This window comes from Syngnathus acus, chromosome 22 (genome assembly GCF_901709675.1).
Source record: "Syngnathus acus chromosome 22, fSynAcu1.2, whole genome shotgun sequence".
In the NCBI taxonomy this organism is placed as follows: domain Eukaryota; kingdom Metazoa; phylum Chordata; class Actinopteri; order Syngnathiformes; family Syngnathidae; genus Syngnathus; species Syngnathus acus.
In genome coordinates, this window is record NC_051106.1 from 6101559 (window position 1) to 6122097 (window position 20539).

At 41.7% G+C, this 20539-nt stretch overlaps 2 protein-coding genes and 1 long non-coding RNA gene across 3 annotated transcripts; all 3 read right to left on the minus strand.

Moving 5' to 3' along the window:
• Positions 1-1718: 1718 nt before the first annotated feature.
• Positions 1719-3422, minus strand: LOC119116362 (gastrula zinc finger protein XlCGF8.2DB-like). Its single transcript, XM_037241677.1, has 3 exons — positions 3218-3422; positions 3036-3047; positions 1719-2617 (listed from the first exon to the last, which is right to left on the minus strand). The coding sequence occupies exons 1-3, from the start codon at positions 3420-3422 to the stop codon at positions 1719-1721; spliced, it is 1116 nt and encodes a 371-aa protein (XP_037097572.1).
• A 23-nt stretch (positions 3423-3445) lies between these two features.
• On the minus strand, positions 3446-4264 carry LOC119116006. The gene is made up of 3 exons (XR_005096223.1): positions 4138-4264; positions 3738-3832; positions 3446-3544 (listed from the first exon to the last, which is right to left on the minus strand). It is a non-coding gene; the product is annotated as an uncharacterized LOC119116006 (long non-coding RNA).
• A 3905-nt stretch (positions 4265-8169) lies between these two features.
• On the minus strand, positions 8170-14508 carry LOC119116003 (synapse differentiation-inducing gene protein 1-like). Its single transcript, XM_037240999.1, has 4 exons — positions 14109-14508; positions 11987-12438; positions 9133-9270; positions 8170-8746 (listed from the first exon to the last, which is right to left on the minus strand). Exons 1-4 carry the CDS (start codon positions 14140-14142, stop codon positions 8588-8590), a joined length of 783 nt encoding a protein of 260 aa, XP_037096894.1. The 5' UTR covers positions 14143-14508; the 3' UTR covers positions 8170-8587.
• Between the last annotated feature and the right edge of the window lie 6031 nt (positions 14509-20539).

Below are 20539 nucleotides of genomic sequence, written 5' to 3' on the forward strand. Positions count from 1 at the left end.
TATTGAGGCCAAGACATGCAACTCAGTGAGGATTAGTCCTCTAAGTGCAAATCTATTTAATCCCCTGAGAGAGAGGAAGAGGTTATGATAGATCAGATTTGTGGAAGATCCAGCTGTTTACACTGGAAACCACGAGGTCATTCACACAGTGGGCCTGAACGCTGTATGTTTCGTAAAAGACCACCGCAAGATCATCTCAATCCATGCAAAGTGAGATCAGGCGGAGGCTTCTGGGAAGATTTTCACTAATGCAATATTAACATTCAATTTCCCTTGGAGCAATTTGATTGACATTGGTGAGATTAGCGAGCGCATGCAGCTCATTTTGGGAAACCCCTCAGCGAGAGTCTCATCTAAATAGAGATGTCCTGTTGGTCGGGTTGACGTGAGAGTGCGCCAAAGTGGTCTTATATCCCCATCTACTGGTCATATGAAGAACTGCAGATTTTTTATTTATTTATTATGATCATTGTGAAGCACAGTTTGTCATTTCTTGTAGATCAATATCGCTAATTAGTATCTTAAGTGTTCCGACTCGATTTTTCTCCTCAGGAATGTCTCTAATATTTTTGTCTCTCGACTGCAGCACCTCAATTAAATGATCATACAATAAGCAAGGTTTTTATTTTTTTAATTTGACCTGCAGCAAAGTCTGCAGAAGCCGGATAACTATCCTGACGTTTGACTCACACAAACGCATTACTGCAAAATTTCATACAGAATTTCATCCGTTCTGCGACGCGGCACCATTATATTTTTACCTAGTTTGCACGTAGTGCTCTATGCATGCATGTACACGAGAAGTTACTTTACTGTGAATAAACGAGATCTTTTTTCCAAATATTTTTTTCTGTATCAATACAAATAGGTTGACTTGCAGTACAATAATGAACCACACGAGGGCAGTGTCGCTCTAGTTTTAACCGAAAAGAATGCATAAGGCAACTGTATGGTCGTGGTCTTTTGTTGTTTTTTACAAAAAAAAAAGGCTGACTATACATGGTCATATTTTTTGCTAATTAAAAAGTCATTTTTCACATTTTTTTTAACCAAAGTTTTTGGTTTTTACACTTAAACTAGAGTTGATTTACTTTTCACAACCTAATGGAAACTTTGAAATGGATTTACACATACCTGGATAGGAGGGACAATGGATGTTTTGAAAAGACATGATGTAATGTTTTGATTATTTTTGTCATGTGTAATCAGGCCTGCAGAGATGAGACTGTCTGCTGTATGTGATATAATGGCGGCCGTGGAGAAACTGTGGCTCACTGAACTGGAGGAACACTTCATCATCAGGTAATATTCCACAAAAACTGTAAACTAATCAAATTGGGAGTGTATGTGTTTAATTTACACAAAACCATCTTCCAATCAAGGCAAACTTGATTTGGCATGAAACACAACATAAATGGCATTCTGTATTTGTGAGAAGACATCACTTTGACAATTTCAAAGATACGTTTATTTTTTCACACCCCTGCAGCTAGTTATTGATTTGACTTCAGTGAATCAAAACATAACATATGCATTAGATTTCTCCAACAGAAAATGGTCAGATAAGGTATATATTCTCAAATTTATGCCGACTAATATACAAACTGTGGCAAAGAAAATGAGTTCAGCATCCCAATCAAAAGGTAAATAAATAGAATTATCGTTAATGCAAAAACTCATGAAATCTACTCAAACACTCGGAATTCTCAATAGACTCTTTAGCAAGTGACTGAGTGGGCAGCAGTGTTCTTGCCAGCGTGGATTCCTGTGTGCCTTTCTAAGATTTTCATCCCTGAAAATCTTTTGCCACAAACTGAGCATGAAAAAGGTTTCTCACCAGTGTGGATTCTTTTGTGCACTTTTAAGTTTCCCTTCTGAGAGAATTTATGGCCACAAACTGAGCATGAAAATGGTTTCTCACCAGTGTGGATTCTTGTGTGCAAGTCTAACTTTTGCTTGTCACGGAATTTTTGGCCACAAACTGAGCATGAAAACGGTTTCTCGCCAGTGTGGATTCTTGTGTGAAAGTTTAAATGTTCCTTCTGAGAGAATGTTTTACCACAAACTGAGCATGAAAACGGTTTCTCGCCAGTGTGGATTCTTGTGTGCAAGTTTAAATGTCCCTTCTGACAGAATTGTTTACCACAAACTGAGCATGAAAAAGGTTTCTCGCCAGTGTGGATTCTTGTGTGCCAGTTTAAATATCCCTTCTGAGCGAATTCTTTACCACAAACTGAGCATGAAAAAGGTTTTTCGCCAGTGTGGATTCTTGTGTGCAAGTTTAAATGTCCCTTCTGACAGAATTGTTTACCACAAACTGAGCATGAAAAAGGTTTCTCGCCAGTGTGGATTCTTGTGTGCCAGTTTAAATATCCCTTCTGAGCGAATTCTTTACCACAAACTGAGCATGAAAAAGGTTTTTCGCCAGTGTGGATTCTTGTGTGCACTTTTAAGTGTTTCTTCTCACGGAATATTTGGCCACAAACTGAGCATGAAAAAGGTTTCTCGCCAGTGTGGATTCTTTTGTGCACTTTTAAGTTTCCCTTCTGAGAGAATTTATGGCCACAAACTGAGCATGAAAATGGTTTCTCACCAGTGTGGATTCTTGTGTGCAAGTCTAACTTTTGCTTGTCACGGAATTTTTGGCCACAAACTGAGCATGAAAACGGTTTCTCGCCAGTGTGGATTCTTGTGTGAAAGTTTAAATGTTCCTTCTGAGAGAATGTTTTACCACAAACTGAGCATGAAAACGGTTTCTCGCCAGTGTGGATTCTTGTGTGCAAGTTTAAATGTCCCTTCTGACAGAATTGTTTACCACAAACTGAGCATGAAAAAGGTTTCTCGCCAGTGTGGATTCTTGTGTGCCAGTTTAAATATCCCTTCTGAGCGAATTCTTTACCACAAACTGAGCATGAAAAAGGTTTTTCGCCAGTGTGGATTCTTGTGTGCACTTTTAAGTGTTTCTTCTCACGGAATATTTGGCCACAAACTGAGCATGAAAAAGGTTTCTCGCCAGTGTGGATTCTTGTGTGCACTTTTAAGTTTCCCTTCTCATGGAATTTTGTGCCACAAACTGAGCAAGAAAACTTTTTCTTTCTTCTCATGTGTTGCCTGTGTTTGTTTTGAGACTCATCAGCAGCAGCAGAAGCATGTGATGACACGTCATCACTATCTGATGGTGGAGCTGCTTGTGATCCTCCACAGTGGTCTCCATCACCTTTGCTGGTCATTTGTTGACTTGGACTGCAGCTTGGAGGCTCCGCCCCTTTGCTCATCTCATGTTGACCCTCATCTAAACTTTTCACAAGAACACCAGTCATTAGCATCTGGCATGTATACTCCTCCTCCTCCTCTTTAATGTTGCAGGAGTCTTCTCCCTCCTCTTTAATACAAGGCCGCTCCGGCTCTTCCTCCTCTTTCATGTTGCAAAGAAACGTCTGCTTCATTTGTTCATCAAAGTGGTGGACCTCTTTGCCTCCATCTTCCTCTTTAACGCGAGTGCGCTCTTGCGCCTGCTGCCTAGGACAAATAGCTTCACTGATGTCTGCAAAACAAGACAAACACATCATATCAATGTATATTAACAATAAAAGTTACAGTTGAAGAGAAACTAGCAAAACCTATACAAGGACTTATTCAATCTACTTATTGCACATGATTTTGATAGAATTCTACTAAAAATAAACACTGGAAGAGGGTTCATAGAAAATAGTTATATTTCCTAAACAAGTACCAACCAGTTCTGCGTAACACAACATAAGGCTGCAGCCAAAGATCATACAGTCGTCGACGACTACGGTCCTTTGATGGAGTCCTTGCAGACATTTTCACACTGCAATCACAACATCTGTTCAGCAACGTTTGGCTAACAAATGCAGAATTAGCATGTGACAATGGCTCATTTGAGATCCAACATTCGTCGAGTCCGCTTCTCATTGTAGCCTTTGCAGCGACATGACAAAAAAACCGCTGTAATTCAAAGATAACGCCAATAGTCAAGCTAAAGATCATAACGTTAGCACTATGCTGTGGTAGCTACCATGCTAATAAAAGCGGGCCGCACTTCTGTACCGCAACCAACTCGTACTACAAATAACGGTGCTAACATGACAACTTCAGTCCACAGTCGTAACTTACCTCTTTCGTCGTGGCACTTCAAATGTAGCTAATATTACTGATCCACCACATAAGTGCCGTGTTGATCTGATGCAGCCAAATAGAAGGCAATAAGCTTCTGTTTGACTGCCAAGTGCGGTTCTGCCGTCGCCGCTTTATTTCCTGCTACGTCATGATGATGTCATTTGAGAGAGTTCTCGTACGCCCTCTAGCGAAGGACCGTGGGACGTTTCATGTTGTTGCCCAGCAAACAAACCAACATTGCGTGCAATTAAAAAAAACATTTTGTGCACGTTTTCAAAAAAAAAAAAAAAACTCCAATAGATTTTAATTAGGGTGACTAGACGTCGTCTTTTAAGCCCTAAAAAATGTCCGGGGAAATTTCAAAATTGTCCAGGAATTTGTTGGACCGCCTCAAACATAATACAATACATGTACAGTACATTGTCACTGGCAAAACCTATACAAGGACTTCTTCAATGTGCCTAGTACACATGTTTTTGTCAAGTTTGTCAAGGACAGCATTTGCTGCCATGATTTACAATTCCGTATCGGCAACAGTCTGTTGGATTTGGTCCACAATTTAGGGAGCGCTATCTGCGCCTCCCGGCAAAAGCCATTGCCAATCACCTGTTATCCAATTCACTCACTGCGTGCTCGTTTAATTTCTTCAGATTTAGGAAAATGCAAAGACACTGAAGCAGAAATTAGACTTACACAGGTTGGTTGAGTTCAATCGTAATTCTTGTTAAGAAAGCTCTGTTTTCAGGAAAGTACAATACAGCGCTGGGCCTTTCAAGAGCAGAAAGTCTCCATTCAGAAAAGGCAACGTTCAAGGTTCTTTGGTCAGCTTATATTCAGTTGGTGTGGGGCGCGTTTGATGGGTGATGAGTCGTTGGGGTGGGGCGAGTTCGCAGTAGAGTTTGATTCCATGAGAGTGGGTGCTGGTTATGGAAGATTCGGTGTGTGTGTGGGGGCTGTTGTCTTTCATCCCGTCTTTCGGCCTTGGTGATCATCTTTGGCCGAGTCCTTGGCTGTCTCCTTCTGGCACCAGCTGGTTTTTATCTCCGAGTGACCTTCCTGTAAACATTCTCCTCCATTCTTGCACATATGCTGTCGTACCTCATTCTTTCACTTTTGTCATTTTGTACGAATTAATGTGAGCTTTTTGGCTGTAACATCATTAATCTATTACTGTTCCCTGACTATGCAAAGTTAGTTCTTTTGATACTCCCTGTCTTTGCTCACATTATTATATTCTTAGTTTAATCATGCTTCCCACCATATCATTTCTTTGTTAGGCAAAACATTTCCCTCTGTGCAGAGCGTTCAGTAGTAATCGAAAAGCTGGCGTCTCGCATTAGGCGACATATGACGTTTAATCAAAACACAAGATATAATCAAGTACTGTACGGTCAAGACGACTCTGGCCGTGTCCATGATTTAGAGAACAAACATCAGGCATGCATTACACAGTCCCTTAAGGGTCATTAAGCTATGTAAGCAACATATCAAAAGACATTTATTTTGCAGTGCACAGAAATACATATTGAATCATGAAGTTGTAGCAACCTCTGTTATTATCTTATATCAAAGAATGTCTAGTTATGTCTGCTTTATTGGTTGATTCCATGAATATACTTGTCTGCTTATATACTTTATCCAAAGAGATGTGAGCGTATCTGGTATTGTGGCTAGGCGGGTTTTGTGTCTTTTGACCCTATTCCTTCAAGTCCAACTGTTATTGTAAACGGCGCCGTTAAAGAAGGATAGCATGAAGGATGAAAAAGATTGATCTTTGTTGTTCCAATTTATGCTCTCCATCCATCTTAAGCAAAATATTGTGGACTGGATCGAAATATTCCAAGTCTTCCATTACAGAGTCCCAAGGCAACTACGTCATTCAAAGAGTCTTTAACTACATCTGTATTTGACTCTGGTGAGATGTATGCTGAGCGAGTGTTTTTTTTTTTTTCATTCACCAGTGGACTCACTGGTGCTGACCTAGAAAGTCTCCCTGGAATAATCAAATATACATTAAATGTATCTCCGTGCGAGTGAGCGAATAATCTCCGGATAAGCTTCAAACAGCATGTGAGGATGTGTTATCTATTGGATTAAATGAGGGATTCTAATTTGAAAGATTGTATGCAGTATGGAGGCCGGCGTTTTTATGTTGTTTTATTTTTTTTTCCATTTTAGTATTGTTTATGCGTGTGTCGTCCCCGGGCCGGCTGACAGGTGTTTCATTTGAGGAGCGATAGGAATGGAAGGAATCAACAGCAGTGTGTTTGTTATAAATCATCATCTCATTTCCTCTTTTCAATGTGTGCTCATTTCTCTTTATCAACTTCACCTCGGCGCATAAATCACTGTTTTCCTCTTCTGCCCTAATGTCTGTCATTATCAAGGTGTCTCATTCGGTGTCACATTAGTAAGATGTTGAGTAAGTTGCAGGACTTGGCTAAAATTTCTGAAAGACGCAAACAACTTATTTTTCTTGGGACTCGCTTGAAATTTGAAGAGCAATACTTGCGACGTGACCTTTGACCCATATTTGACTTGACCTCTGCAGAACTGACTGAAAAAGAGATGATGATATTTTCAACTCTGGAATCTCCTACTGGGATTTAAGTCCTGCTGTTATATATTTGCCGAGGTTGCGATCTGACTGCGCAATTGCAAGCGTTGTGTCCACTCGGGGGTGGATGACTAATTGAAGTAGCCTCGCAGGCGTGGGTGAAGCCTCCTCCTGAATCCCTAACGCTGAGGGAGAGAAAACACGCGGCGTTCGCTGGGCGAGCGAGCCCACTCCAGCGCCCGCGTCGAGCTCTCGCTGATGACAGCGCTACTCTCGCCCCCCCATCGAGTCACATTTCACGCTTGTTTGGAGAGACGACAACATGAGCATAGCGGAGACCAGCCGCGCTGTTCTTTAAGGCCTGCTAGACCTCACCGGAAGTTTAAAGGAGATAGCGTTCCCCTGCTGTCAGGGGTTCATTGTTTTCACCCCATATTGTAGATATCGCGGATTCTTTTAAGATTTTTGTGTGCGTGAAATTACGTACATTAGTGCTTAGCGTTTTGCACGATGTAGCCTATTAGCATTAAGGTAGCTAATATTGAGATGACATTTTATGGTTGAGGTTTTGATATACTACAATTGGCATTAAGCTAGCCAACGTTGAGATGAGGAAATTTTGTGTTTTTTTGAACATTTTGATGGTTAATTGTTTGTATAGTGGGGGCGGAGCTATGTGGTGGCCAATGGGGGCCCCTCTTGGCCACCTGACTTGACAAAGTTCTAGCTACGCCCCTGATGTAGATGTAACTTCAGTGAGAACAGGTGCTAAGGAATTAAAAATTAAATTAAAAAAATGAATAACCATATTAACAGAACCTCAGAACTTCCAACAAATATCAATCAAAATGCTTTTTAACGAGAAACTGAGTATATTCTCCCTAATTGATATTCAATCAAATTTGGGAAACTCATTTGAGGTTCTGTTTAAATCTCACATAGAGTAAATTTTGGGATGTGTATTTTCTAGAAAGCAATTACTGAAAATATTTGGATTCTTTTCCCAAGTTGATGTTGTGTTTTCCAAGGCAAACTTTGTGACTGCCAGTCAGGTGGTGCAAAAATGCAAATGCTGAATCCAAGTGCCGGAAAGGAATAAAGTGCATTCTGACATTCTAACTGCGGAGAGCAGTCATTTTTCCCGAGGCTCTCTTCACTTTGGCAGCAAAAGTCACCTCGAGCGCTGACAGTGAAGAATGCCAAGAGACTCAGTGTCGCCTGCAATAGCAAACAATATCAGCATGATAGACACCCAAAATGTTTTGCAACCTCAGACAAGGGTAAGAACAAATGTCTTAGCAAAAAGAATCATATTTGTAGTTTGACCTTCCACCACAATTTTTATCGGAGTGGCACAACAATGCATTATATTATGGTCAGAATATTTTTAGTGTGCATCTTTTTTTTTCAATGTGTAAACATGACTCATCCCTACAAATGACTTCACTCATTACCACGAGGAGAAGATGAAGGACATTTGTAGAAGCGACGTTTATTTATTATTCATGCCAAAAGTGTTCATTTAATTTGGTGGACAGTACAGAATAAACACAAATATCCCTAGTGACCACTGCTCAGCAGCTTTTTGTCTACACAAAGACAATCTACATTTTCTTTCTCAATCTGGACAATATAAAAAGAAATCTTTGACGCTGCGATTGTATTGAGAGTGAATACATTCATTCTAAATTAAGCAGGGAAATATTTCTTAATAGGGAGGCTGTTTCCTTTCTTCTTTTAAGAGTCCATCCCCAAAATTCAAGATCCATTTGAATGTCCAAACAGCTTTCTTGTTCTTCCTTCCCTCTTATTCTACTTTGACAACCAGCAGCCCACAGGAGTGATGAAGTCCATTCTCCTCCTCCCATTTGTCTGCTTCTATTGCCAGTGTTATACATGTCCGGGCTTGGACAGGTAGGCGATGAGGGCCACCACCACCCCCACGTACATTCCCGTGCCAATGGTAATGGAAAGCGCAGCCAAGAAAAGGGCTCTCCTGGAGCTCATTCCAGCTCTGGAGAAGTCTCCCTTAGCGACGGCCTTGCCGGTCTGACAAAAAAAAAAAAAAATAGAAAGGACAAAAAAAAATTCGGAGAGTTAGTCATCATCAGCGACGAGTGCGTGAGTAGGTGTTTTGGGCCCCAGTTAGCGGAGAGAAAATAAGTAATCTCTCTCTCTCTCGCTCTGCCATTTGTTGCCATAGCAATTAGGTCATGGCTCTGACAGTGACGAATGGCTTGTTTAGGTGTTTTTTTTTTGAGCTATGAAAAATATACCCCTCCATTGTAATTGTCAGTGTGCAGTAATCCCAAGAGAAACAGTCATGGTACGCCGTGCTTTGCAAAGTTTTGACTAATGGCCACAACAAATCATTAGTCATCAGAAATTATATAATAAATATATCTATATATGCATGCCGCAAGTCAACTTTATACCTTGTGAGAGTAGCAGAAAGCAACAATGCCCAAAGGCCAGAAGCAGCAGAGCATGGAGAAGATAGTCAGGCCCAGGTAGTCCCGAGGAGGAAGCACCAGGAAGTTGTCTTCGCTCTCGCTCTCACTGGAGCTGTCACTCTGCAAAACATTAAGAACAGGATGAGTGACTATGTAAAACGAACATAAAGATGTTTAAATACCAATTCTTCTGCCAACTCTAACCCTGTTGGAAGAACATTCAATTATTCTTACACTCAACGTTTGCAACTTTGTCTAATTTACAGCCAAACATGTTTTTGTAATGCGGGAGGAAGCAAGCGTGCAATTTTAATAAATACAATTACCTGCCCACTCAAAATAGCTGTTATGAAAATAATACAGTGTGGTGAGCTACACTGTAATTAGCAACATTCACTGACAGACACATGAAGACGTTAGTAAGCCACGGAGCTTATTGACAGAGTACCGTACCCTCGTCGCTGGACCACTGACACAGGAAGTGCTTCGCCCACCCGAGTGGATTTGGAGCCTGTCAACAGACCGTGAGCTGGTTGACAGATAAAGCGGGATTAACGGATTGTTCCATCATTTCGAGGTGACAGGGACACAGCCCGAGGACAGTGCCATTTAGTTGTTAAATTGCTTCTCCAGCGTGACCCCCCTCCACCATCGCTAACATACATCTCAACACCTCACAAAGACCGAGTGGGGGCTAATTAGTGACAGACAGACATCGATCTGAGCCAGGCCAGCGAAATGAGGACGGCGACGCGAATGTCGGGGTGACCTTTGACGAAGCCGCAGCCCTTTGCTTCGCTCAGCTGTCCTGAGCGCACGGTGCAAGATTGCACCAGTAGAAAGTAGAGAGCAGCTTTCATTAGTTCCACCGCCTGCAGCCATCAGTCAAGATGGGAGCAAAACATTGTGGATGCTGCACGCTCCCACTATACTGTAGAATAAAGCAAGGTGTATAACCTCCTATAGGGTACAATTAATTAATAATAGAATACTGACCACTGGCGGAGCTAGTGGGGGTGTGTGGGGGCAGTGCCTCCCCCCAAATATGCAGCTACCAGGCCAGATAATTGACGATTAGATTTTTTCAAATCATTTTTTTTCCACATTACCCACCCTACCCTATGTTTATCTGTGTGTTCTGAAGAATTATTTGTGTTTGTAAAAAAATTGTGGACATCCTTAGATATCCTTTGGCCCCCTCCCAATTAAAACATCCTATCGCCGCCAGACTCCCTAATAAATAACCTCCATTGTGACTACGTCGTATTTATTTAGACAGTGAAGTGCAGCAGTAAATCATCCGGACTTGTTTCCCAACAGCTGCCCCCTGTGCCAAGACAAGATTACGAGTCTCCCCGTTATCTGCTTTATGAACACGCTGCACCTGGACAGGCGGCTGTGATCCATCACTACGGCGACTGCTCATAAGCACTCCATGATGTGACACCCCATGAATAAAGCAGTGGGCACACAGTAGCCCTAATCTTCCTTTATCTGGTGAGCTGTACCGGATAAGGACTCTTGAGTGACTGCTGCTTTCGAGGTCGCTGACACGGACTGGAGACACACTCCCGCTGTGCTTGTTTATTATTTGCCGATGCGACCGAGCACTCTTGTGGAGACACGTGTCATCCTTAGCAAACATGGTCACAGGACTCATGGCTGGATTTGAACTACATTGTCACCCATTATAGTTGAATTCTATCAAAAGGAAACTGTCAGATGGATGACCACTGGCGGAGCTAGAGGGGTGGCCACGGGGGCATTGAATCCCCCCAAATTATGCAGATGCTAGGCCAGTTTTCTTTCTCCAGGTGATTTGTTTCCACATATTCCACCATAGAGAACATCTACAGAATGTTTATCAGCATTTTTTGAAGATTTTTTTTTTGGTGCTGTCATTATTAGCCCATCCATCAATTTATTTTTCAAATCAGTGACCCTTGAGAACAAAAGCTTGCTCACACCTGATATCATCTTAAATGTTATTTTATTTTCCAAGCTGCACTATAAATGCAGTAAGTCATCCGTTGGTGAATTCATTTTGACTTCGGTTAGGTTCTATCGCACACTGAAGCTAAAGGTCAGTGGACACACCAGAAGCCGGAGAGGCGACTTTTTACTCGGTCTGAGGGATTTACTCGGTTGAATTGACAGGGAATAACCTCAGCCAGTGGCCACCTGCTCCAGGGACTCTTAATGCACACAAAGCGCCAACCGCATTACTTGTAGCAACGCCGCATCTCTCTATCTGTGAGCCAGAGCGAGAAAAAAAAAAAAAAAAAGCGCTCCGATCAGGGTCTGCGGGTGAAATGAGATTTCAAGCACATCAGAAATGACTTTGCTGCTTTGCTTTCGAGACAGACTTTTCTTTGAAGAGCTTACCAGTCATTCCCAAGAACAATCGCCCGGACGGAGAGAATCACAATTATAAAACGCAGTGAGTCCACAGCAAACTTGAAAGCCTGGCAGTGAAATGACCTTTCTGAGGAGAAGGGAATACCAAATGAGCGCGAATGGTGCCGCTGGTCTCTTAGGTTGTTAAAATAATGTAAATGACAAAACATCCCCATGGCTCCCCGCCCGCACGGAAAATGGCTGAGCCCTTATAAGTTGTTGTTAATGAAGTAAGTGACTCGGCGCACAGTGCTCTTCGATCCCGCTGCACCAAAGCAGCCAATGAACGTCAGAAAATGTATATTGCCTCATTAGGAACTGACATTTCGTTTCTACGTTTGAACTTATACTCATTAAAATTCACACCCTAATTTACTTCCTGTCAGATCTTGTTCTTGCTTTTATATAAGATAACCCAAATTATTTTTGTTTGACTGACCTCATACTCAGGAGCCTGCTCATCCTCCACCTCATACGACACCGTCTGGATCTTCACATCCTTCCCTCCTTGGGTGCCGCCCAGTTGCTTCTCGTCCCCCGGCGCCACGTCTTTGTTCTCAGTAAAGGTGGTCTCAAAGCTCTCGCTCTTGGAGTCTTTGCTGTGCAGGCTCACGTCATCCTTGCACAGGATGAAATCAGGCTTGTAGAAGGCCTCCACCGCTAGATGCAGCGAGGTGGCGTCCAGGAACTGTTGAGACTTGTGCTCGTCATGGCTCCCGCTGTAGAGGTAGCCCATGAGGCCGTCCTGGTGCTGCTGCTGGCTTGGGTAGTCGCCATGGTAACCGTGGACTAGCCGCTTGTTGCTTTTGTCCAGAAGAGGATTCTGGAGCTCACTGAGGCTCTCCATTGTGATCCTGCTTACAGTCCAAGCGGAGCTAGGCGGTCTGGAAGCTGAAATGATAACATTTAAATTAAGGCTTGATGATAAAAGTTGACTATGAGAAAATGCCTCAGCATATATATTTTTATTTTGCAAGGGTTTTCAATATATGGCTAAATAAATATTCTTGTTTGTCAATATTCAGCGCACACACTTTAGCATCCTGTGCAATGAAATCACCATCTGCTCAATATTTTTTCATTCTCCCCCCCCTCTCACCGACATCCACGGCGATAAGCAGGGGCTGACTCACTTTTATGAGCATAGCTGCACAAGTATAATATATGATGAATCATATATTCACATAGCAGGAGAGACAGGTGAGGCAGATCATGACAAGTAAAAAAAAAAAAAGAACATAAAACGAATATTATTTGATCTGTATGTATGACTGATTTCGAACATTTTTATAGCCAGAATAGCTGAAATTGCATATTTGTTTTGCTGACGGGACATAAAACCTTAGTAAAAAAAAAAAAAAGCACAGGTTGCGGGTCACAGGTACTCTGCATGCCGCACTGAAGGGGGGCGTATGTGAGCCAAAGGGTGATTAATGCTGCCCCATTTGTTGTTGCCAAGGTAGACGAGACAACGGATGTGTCAAACAAAGTGCAGATCTTTGTTATGTTGCGCAATGGAGCTAAAAGTGAAATCGACTGTTGCTACGTATGTCTTGGGAATGTTGGAGAATACAAACATATGACGGAGCCTGCTTTGATTGCATCAGAGCTTTGTGAGGTGCAGGCTAAAATGAAAGAAAAGGACTTTAACAATGGAATGGAGCTTCTATGGCGAAGGATAGGCGCATGGACTTCATCTACAAATAAAGGTAAGACCGCAAATCGTGTGCACGCGTTGGTATAATGAAATAACCAGAAGCCAATTGATATAAGCTATCCTTTGGGGTTTATATATTTGTAAATCTGACTGTTAAAGTGAGAGAGGTGGATATATTTAATCAATGATGAAATATATCCACTTCCTGGAATAATGGAACCTGGGGAAAAGTCACGTGAGATGCCAGCAAACTTTGTGAGACTTCAGCTCAGTGAACTCCGATTGCTTGCATTGTTGTTATGGATGTAACCCCATCAATTGTGCATAATGACGATTTTTTTTTTTTTTTTTTTTTTTTTGGAATGGCTTAGCTTAGCACAGGTTTGTTTATAGAGAAAAATCAGTACAAACATAGAATATATTGCACATGAGTGCCTCTGTCACTGTTCTACATGCTTTGCTGCCAAGCTTGTGGCCCCTGCGCTCAACACAAAACCAGGCCGAGACACAAATGTTCCGCCTGGACACGCGTGAATAATGTGGAAAAAACAAGTGTGTGTGATTGTGAACGCACACACACACACACGCGCGCACAAAGCGCACTCGCTTATCTAGGAAATAACACACAATTCCATTACACACAACATTAGACAACAAAAGCCCATCCCACATTCATAAATAATTAATCAAAACACCATAAGATGTGCACTTAGCAGGTATGTGCGCTTCTGGTATGAATAATACATGCTCATTTTCCAATTTGTTCATTTAGCTCATTTTTTTTTTTCTCTCATCGAAAGCATGCACACTTTAGAAAACTATAGATGACGTCACACACCTGTTAAAAAGGCAATAACAACAAAGCGAGGCTGTCCATCAGCTGAAGACAAGTAGTGTCTCTCACCTTGGTTTAAATGTCCTCTCGCAGCCTCGCTCATGCAGCATCTTTTCTTCCTTCCTTGGCGCAACTGACTCGCCCGCTCGTGACTGACTTCACATCATCGTTTCGGGGGAAGCCGCCATGCACGCTGCAGCTTTCCCTCGTTAAAAGCAAGTTTGTCCGTCGGTGTGTGACACAAGTGTGCCGCGCAGCGCTGCGCACACACGCGGCTCCATTTTACGCACGCATGCACGCCCACCGGAGAGTCCCGAAAGGATCTCGATCACGACCTATTTAGGGTGGACTGACTTGACTGGAGGAGCTCGCTGGCTCGCAAGGATGTCACCTCTCGACTGGAGATGATCACGGATTTGCTCGTCGTTCCTCCCTTGCTGTTGCGTCATGGGTTGGATGCGATTTTACGCATCGGTGATCAGTGCTTAGTGGAACAGGTTGGGTGGGGGTGGATGTACTCCTCCGAATAAAATGTAACAATTAACGAGGATGTCTCAGCCCGCAGATGGGACCAAACTGTATTCACAGTGTAGAAGCTCCCAGGAGCCACATAGGGACACAGTTTCTACTTTCTGGACCTAAATTTGACATTTTTGCTCAAGACAAAACTCATCCATGGACAAGCAAAGTCCATCATTTACCGTATTGGCCCGAATATAAGACGAGGTTTTTTTCATTGAAATAAAACTTAAAAAAGGGATGGTTGTCTTACATTCGGGGTCTAGACAAAGGCTTTTTTCAAACTTGAGTCTTGAAAAAGAGGGGGTCGTCTTATAATCGGGGTCGTCTTATATTCGGGCCGATACGGTATTAAGCGAGCGTGCAAGAAAAAGCTTGCAGTTTATTCTAACATGACTCAAATCTCTGTGATCTGGCTTTAAATATAACACACAAAAAGAATTAATAAATGTATCGCTTCGTTCATATTTAATCCCATGTATTTATCATGAGCCTGCCAAATTGGTTATGCCTTGACAGCATCCTCTGCCAAGCTTCTTATGCTTTCACGTCACCATTTATCACCGGAAACAGTTTACATAACGTTCCTATAAATCGCCCGCGAGATGTGTAGCAAAATAGATTAATCCGTCAGCCTAATTTATTTGGCTTCCACCAGTGAATAATTATGACATAATGATAGTATTTAAAGGGCCACAGTCAGGGAGAGTGATGTGATGCCAAAAACTAAGGTGGACACATATCTTATGCAGAAGAGCACTCTTGTGCGCTCATAAAAACGTCTGGAGTTAATAATGTGCAAAGGCGAGGTTCTGTCACTTTCACTGGGAGATGCATTAAGGCTCTGATGGACATTTTACGGCAGGAACATGGGCTGCATTTTACACCAGCGCGTCTTGCGCCATACGAGGCGCCATAACGGCCTCGCCGTCTTCATGATGGATACCGCTCCCTCGGGGGACGGGGGATATTGGAAGCGAGGGCTGGAGAGGAGCTGGAGGGCTTGGGGTCACAACCATTTAGTTTCTCGTCCTCCTTCATCTTCTCATCAGACTTTGAGAGCTGCATCAACACCAGCCGTGGAATAAACGACAAGATGTTTTTATTTGTGTGTATGAGAGCATTTTAGTGAAAAATTCTAAGAAACATTTCTGACTTTCTGCTTCGAGTGCAGCCTCTGGACTGTGAATATTTATGGTCCTCACTGTGGCCTTTTCCTCTGCTCCATTTTCCTGCCCTATATTTAGCTGTCATGTCATCATAGCGCAGGCATGATTGCTATAGCGGCCACATTCATCGGAATGATATCAATTTTCTCTCGATTGGGCGCTAACTAGAAAAAGCAGCTCGTCATATGTATTACGATGCCTGCGTAGCGGAATACGAGCGGCTGCAAATCTTCCCGACGTCCATTAGCTTCAATCACGTCCACACGAGTGGGAATTAGTCAGCCTAATCCGATGGGAGCACAAAGTAGCAAAGCACTTGAATTGATCTGTAGGAGGTGAAGCAACCAGAGTCAATTTATGAAGCTTTTCCCATTGTACATTATTATAATTGCGTTAAGAATAAATGCAGCAATGCGGCAAAGATAAATCTAACAAATTGTCTTGGAAATAATAACTACAAAATACAGTATTACCATAATGATCATTGATGGTTTACATTAAAATGGCGTTAGCTATCTAGTTTAGCTAGCTAGTTTATCTATTTTCACTTTTATATAATAAGTATGCCGATCAGTAAATCAGACAAATTGCAGCTTGATATTATCAACTACATTTGATTACACTGCCGAATGGATGGCCAACGATAATCTATTTGGACAGCCGCGCTCTTCCTCCATGAATAATGAAGCGAGCTGAAGATCATTAATATGATGGATTTCCTATAATGTGCTAGAAGAACACCCCGAGAAAAAACTGTTGTGTACATATCTTGCGCGGCTTATTTATAGTTGGACGTTTAATACCGTTTGACACGTAATGACACGGCACCACTTAAAAGAATCTTGTAAAAGCAGATGGAATGTTCTGGGGTGAGTCTCAGGGGTGACTTGTTACAGAAGGGCCGTTTTATTTTGTGCAACCATCTAGGGGGGAAAAACGATTAAACCGTCCAACCCTGACAGTCGGTATGCGTGTCACAATCTGCGTTGTTTTGCTGTTTTGATATTTTGTTTCTATCAATCAATGGACTCATGGTTAGCGATTCCCGAAAAAAAAGGTAGAATCTGTGCTTTCTGCCACTAGATGGCGCCAAACCCCTGGCTGATGGGAAAATAGTAAGGACATTTATTGAACTGGGATATTAATATCTTTACATGTTCCCCTTCCTAACAGGGTCTAGAAATCCACGGAAAATCATTTTGTCCGACCAGAGTCTCCACAGCGCATACCAATAAAAGCGAGTTCCCCGGAGAGCTTTAAAGATACCAGGATGATACTGTGTTGCCGCTTCCTCTGCAGCTCTGCTGGATTGCAACTTCTTGATTGATGGCTGTGTATTCACTGAGGAGATATACATTTGCTATCAGCATACAACATCTTGCAGTAGACGACATCATCCTCCGCACGTTAAAACTATTTGGACTAGCGTAAATAACAAGACTTTACTCTAAGTAGCTTTTGTTTTATGTTTTCATGTAGCCCTGCACCCAACTTCTGCTTTCAATCAATATTTTTCTTGATGTTGCTTTTGAATTCTCCCCCACTGAGGTGCGCTTTCAGGTGGGTTTATTATCCGTGCCCTGGCAGACGGCTGCCCACGGCATCATTTATCAAAAAAAAAGCCATACTCAGTGTACACAGTCGCTGTGGTGCACTTGAGAGCAGTAAACAAGCTCACAGAGGCTGTGGCATTCCGGAGGGGGGGGCTCAAAAGAGAAGGAGGTCAGGGAGGGCTTCACTCCACACCTCGTATCACTTGGGAAGCCTCAGATGGACCATTAGGAGTCTGTGACACTCATTTCCACAGTGAAGAACCAAGTGGGACATAATTACCGAGCGCCACATGTCTGCACCATCGTTTTTTTGGGGGGTTTTTTTGCGTATTGATCTGAAGAGCACACAGAGTGTCGGCGCCTGTTTGTTTTCATCACCTTACAAGGCCCAAAAAATCTCATCATGTCAGGCGACCCAAAAAAAAATCAGGTCAATGAAAAAACAGAATAAGCCCAGAATAACTTTGGCCCATTTGCCATGCACATTTTTTTTATTGTTTTGCATGCACACCCTCAACCACTAATGTGGCCCAAAAATATACTCAAAAATGGAGTTAAAGTTATGCAAGTCTAAGTGTCTGCATGACCAACTCCCTCCTACAATTTGTGTGTGTTTTGTGTGTGTAATACAGTGGATGGTGTGAGACAGTTTCTTAAAATAGATTGACAAAATGACACCTAATGTTGTCATGGTTACCAAGTAGGTAGAGGAGGAAGAGCTTGCAGAGGAAGTATATGGCTTTTTGTCTCTTAACTAATTAGAGACTATGTGAAGATACTGTACGTGCTGGATGACACATATTTAATATGATTTGGAACCTTGTGTGCAGTACCTTTTCCAAAAGTGTCTGGAGTTGCTGGGGAAAGTGGTCTGCCAACAGTAAAGCCATTAAACAGCTCTGATGTTCGCCATTTAGGCCGCCGCTGATAGGGAAGCAACTAAATGCCGATGTGAGAAAAAAATAAACTCGTTTTGTTAGATCAAGGCTCAGAAGCAAATACTTGAAAATGATGTAAAGAATATTACAACATTACATCAATGTGCTCAGTAGTTAGAGCGTCTTTTTACACATTTATTGCATCCCTCAGTTTTATTCGTAATGTGCTCTGAAATGCTCTTTGCGGATGTAAAATAAACTATTTGAATTTTAATGCCACTTTTATTTGCCTTCCGATGTGGAGCCAAATGTGGCCTAGCAGATCATTAAAATATATTTTTCGAAATCCTACGCAACTGTTTATTTTTTAATGCAATATTTGAATTGGTGCTTTATTCATATATTCATTATTGTATTCATATTTATTGATTTTCAATTCACAAGGCTCACAAGGTCACATTTAAAATACCAGAGGCGTGTTTCATTACTGGAGATGAGTTGTGTGCATTTCACCACAACTTGGCAAATGACATTCAGACTTGAATTTATTCCCCCTTCCTGCGGAATTCTCATTTGGGGGAGCAAGTCCCATCTGACTTTGCTCCATCAACCCGACTGTGTCTGTTGCTTCACAATACACTTTTCTCTCGAGATATGTGTCGTTCCAATACACATTTGTATGCAGCAGCTCATCTTTGCTGAGCACTTCTTTAAAAAATGGGTTTATTTATTTTTAATACCTTACTCTGCTTTTAGGCTTGCTGTTTTCAAGATACTTTGTACACTATGCATTTTCTTGGCAGGGATGAGAAACTTTTACACTTTGAATGTTTAGAATTTTAGTATGGTGCCGCATAGACTCATTTTATCATCCATAGTTATTTAATTTTCCTCCTCTAGCACGTGCATCACATCCCATAATGAAATTTAAATGAGATATGAGACAGCAGTTATGTTTCTCTTGGCGGACAATGAAATCATGTCTGCATGCAATTCTGGCTATTTCAAGTCATTCTCCTTTTGATTATCACTACAGGCTCCCACCGCGGTGCCCATGCGGCTCCTTCGGCCATCAACCTAATGAACTCACTTTCATAATCAAGAGAATTAGAGCAGCTTTGAAACACCCTGCAGGCATTGTTGTTCTTTTGTGTTCAAATGTGTGTTCAAGGCACTTTGTTGTCATGGTGTTTTGTGTGCCGGGGGAGGACAAAGATAATGTTGCCTAATTAGCTTAAGAACACATTCATTTGATAGCGTTAACTTATCTTAATGCTAAAACATAATGGGAATGACTTAGATGAGATTGTGAATAGTGTTTGTTAGGAATGGATGTTTGAACAAAAGTGGTGCAGCAGCACATGTAGACAGATGTGATAGCAAGACAAAAGTGAGGAGCAAAGACTAAAGACTTCTGGAGATGAATGATGCTTGTGCAAAATCATTTAACTAATTTAATACTTTTGAGGAGCAAAGACTAAAGACTTCTGGAGATGAATGATGCTTGTGCAAAATCATTTAACTAATTTAATACTTTATCATGTTGGCATTGCAAAAACAAAAACTAGTTCCGATTTTCTTTGGGGTGTTAGATGGGCGGTTCCTCAAAACACTGAAATCTTTTTGGCTGTTTTATAATGCAACATTTCATTTAGCCCACACGTCCTTCACGCTAAACAATATTAGCTTGTCTAGATTGTGAGTTGCATATTGATTTTTAATTGATTTATTTGTCAATATGCCCCCCAAAATTCTCATCTTCAGCATGGCGTAACTGCCTTTTTAAAGATGCGTATAAAAGAGCCTTTTTCCATCAGCCAGCCATAATAATTACAAACTGTTCAGTATCAGCGTGAATGCAGCCTGCTGGACTCGGGCCAATGTTATTTCCTTCGTTCCCATTCAAATTGAACTAAATGAGCTGTCAGAAATGCTATTGACTTGGGAGGCGCTGCTTTACACCTCAGAGGCAATTTTGCACACGACATTGCTGGAAATGTACACACAATGACTCTCAATGAGAGCTTTCGGTTGCTTATTATGGGATGAACACCTGTGACAGGAATTTACACTTTCACTACATCACACTGCTAAAAAAAAAAAGTCATTTGGAGACTTGTTGTATTTTATTTCTCAAGTTACTAATTAATAAAAAAAAATTTTTTAATTTAATTTAAAAATTTGTTTTTTAATTAATTGAAGAAGTTTCTTCAAAAGCACTGATGGAGTGAAGACGGTATGGGATTTTGTGAGAATACAGCGCCCCCTACTGTTGAAATGGAAGAACACAAGTAGTACATTTTACGCAGAATGCACAGCATTTATTTTTAACTAGAAAGCTCACAAATACTGACATGAAAAATGAGATGTAACTTAACAAC

What these genes read in the sequence shown, in the direction of transcription:
- LOC119116362 (XM_037241677.1), bottom strand. Translation starts at nt 3,422, where the DNA reads ATGAAAGAGGAGGAAGAGCCGGAGCGGCCTTGTATTAAAGAGGAGGGA.
- LOC119116003 (XM_037240999.1), bottom strand. Translation starts at nt 14,142, where the DNA reads ATGAGCGAGGCTGCGAGAGGACATTTAAACCAAG. An exon ending in GAGAGGACATTTAAACCAAG is followed by an intron (nt 12,439 to 14,108) that starts GTGAGAGACACT and finishes TTATCATTTCAG; the next exon opens with CTTCCAGACCGCCTAGCTCC. An exon ending in AGCAGGCTCCTGAGTATGAG is followed by an intron (nt 9,271 to 11,986) that starts GTCAGTCAAACA and finishes AATGTTTTGCAG; the next exon opens with AGTGACAGCTCCAGTGAGAG.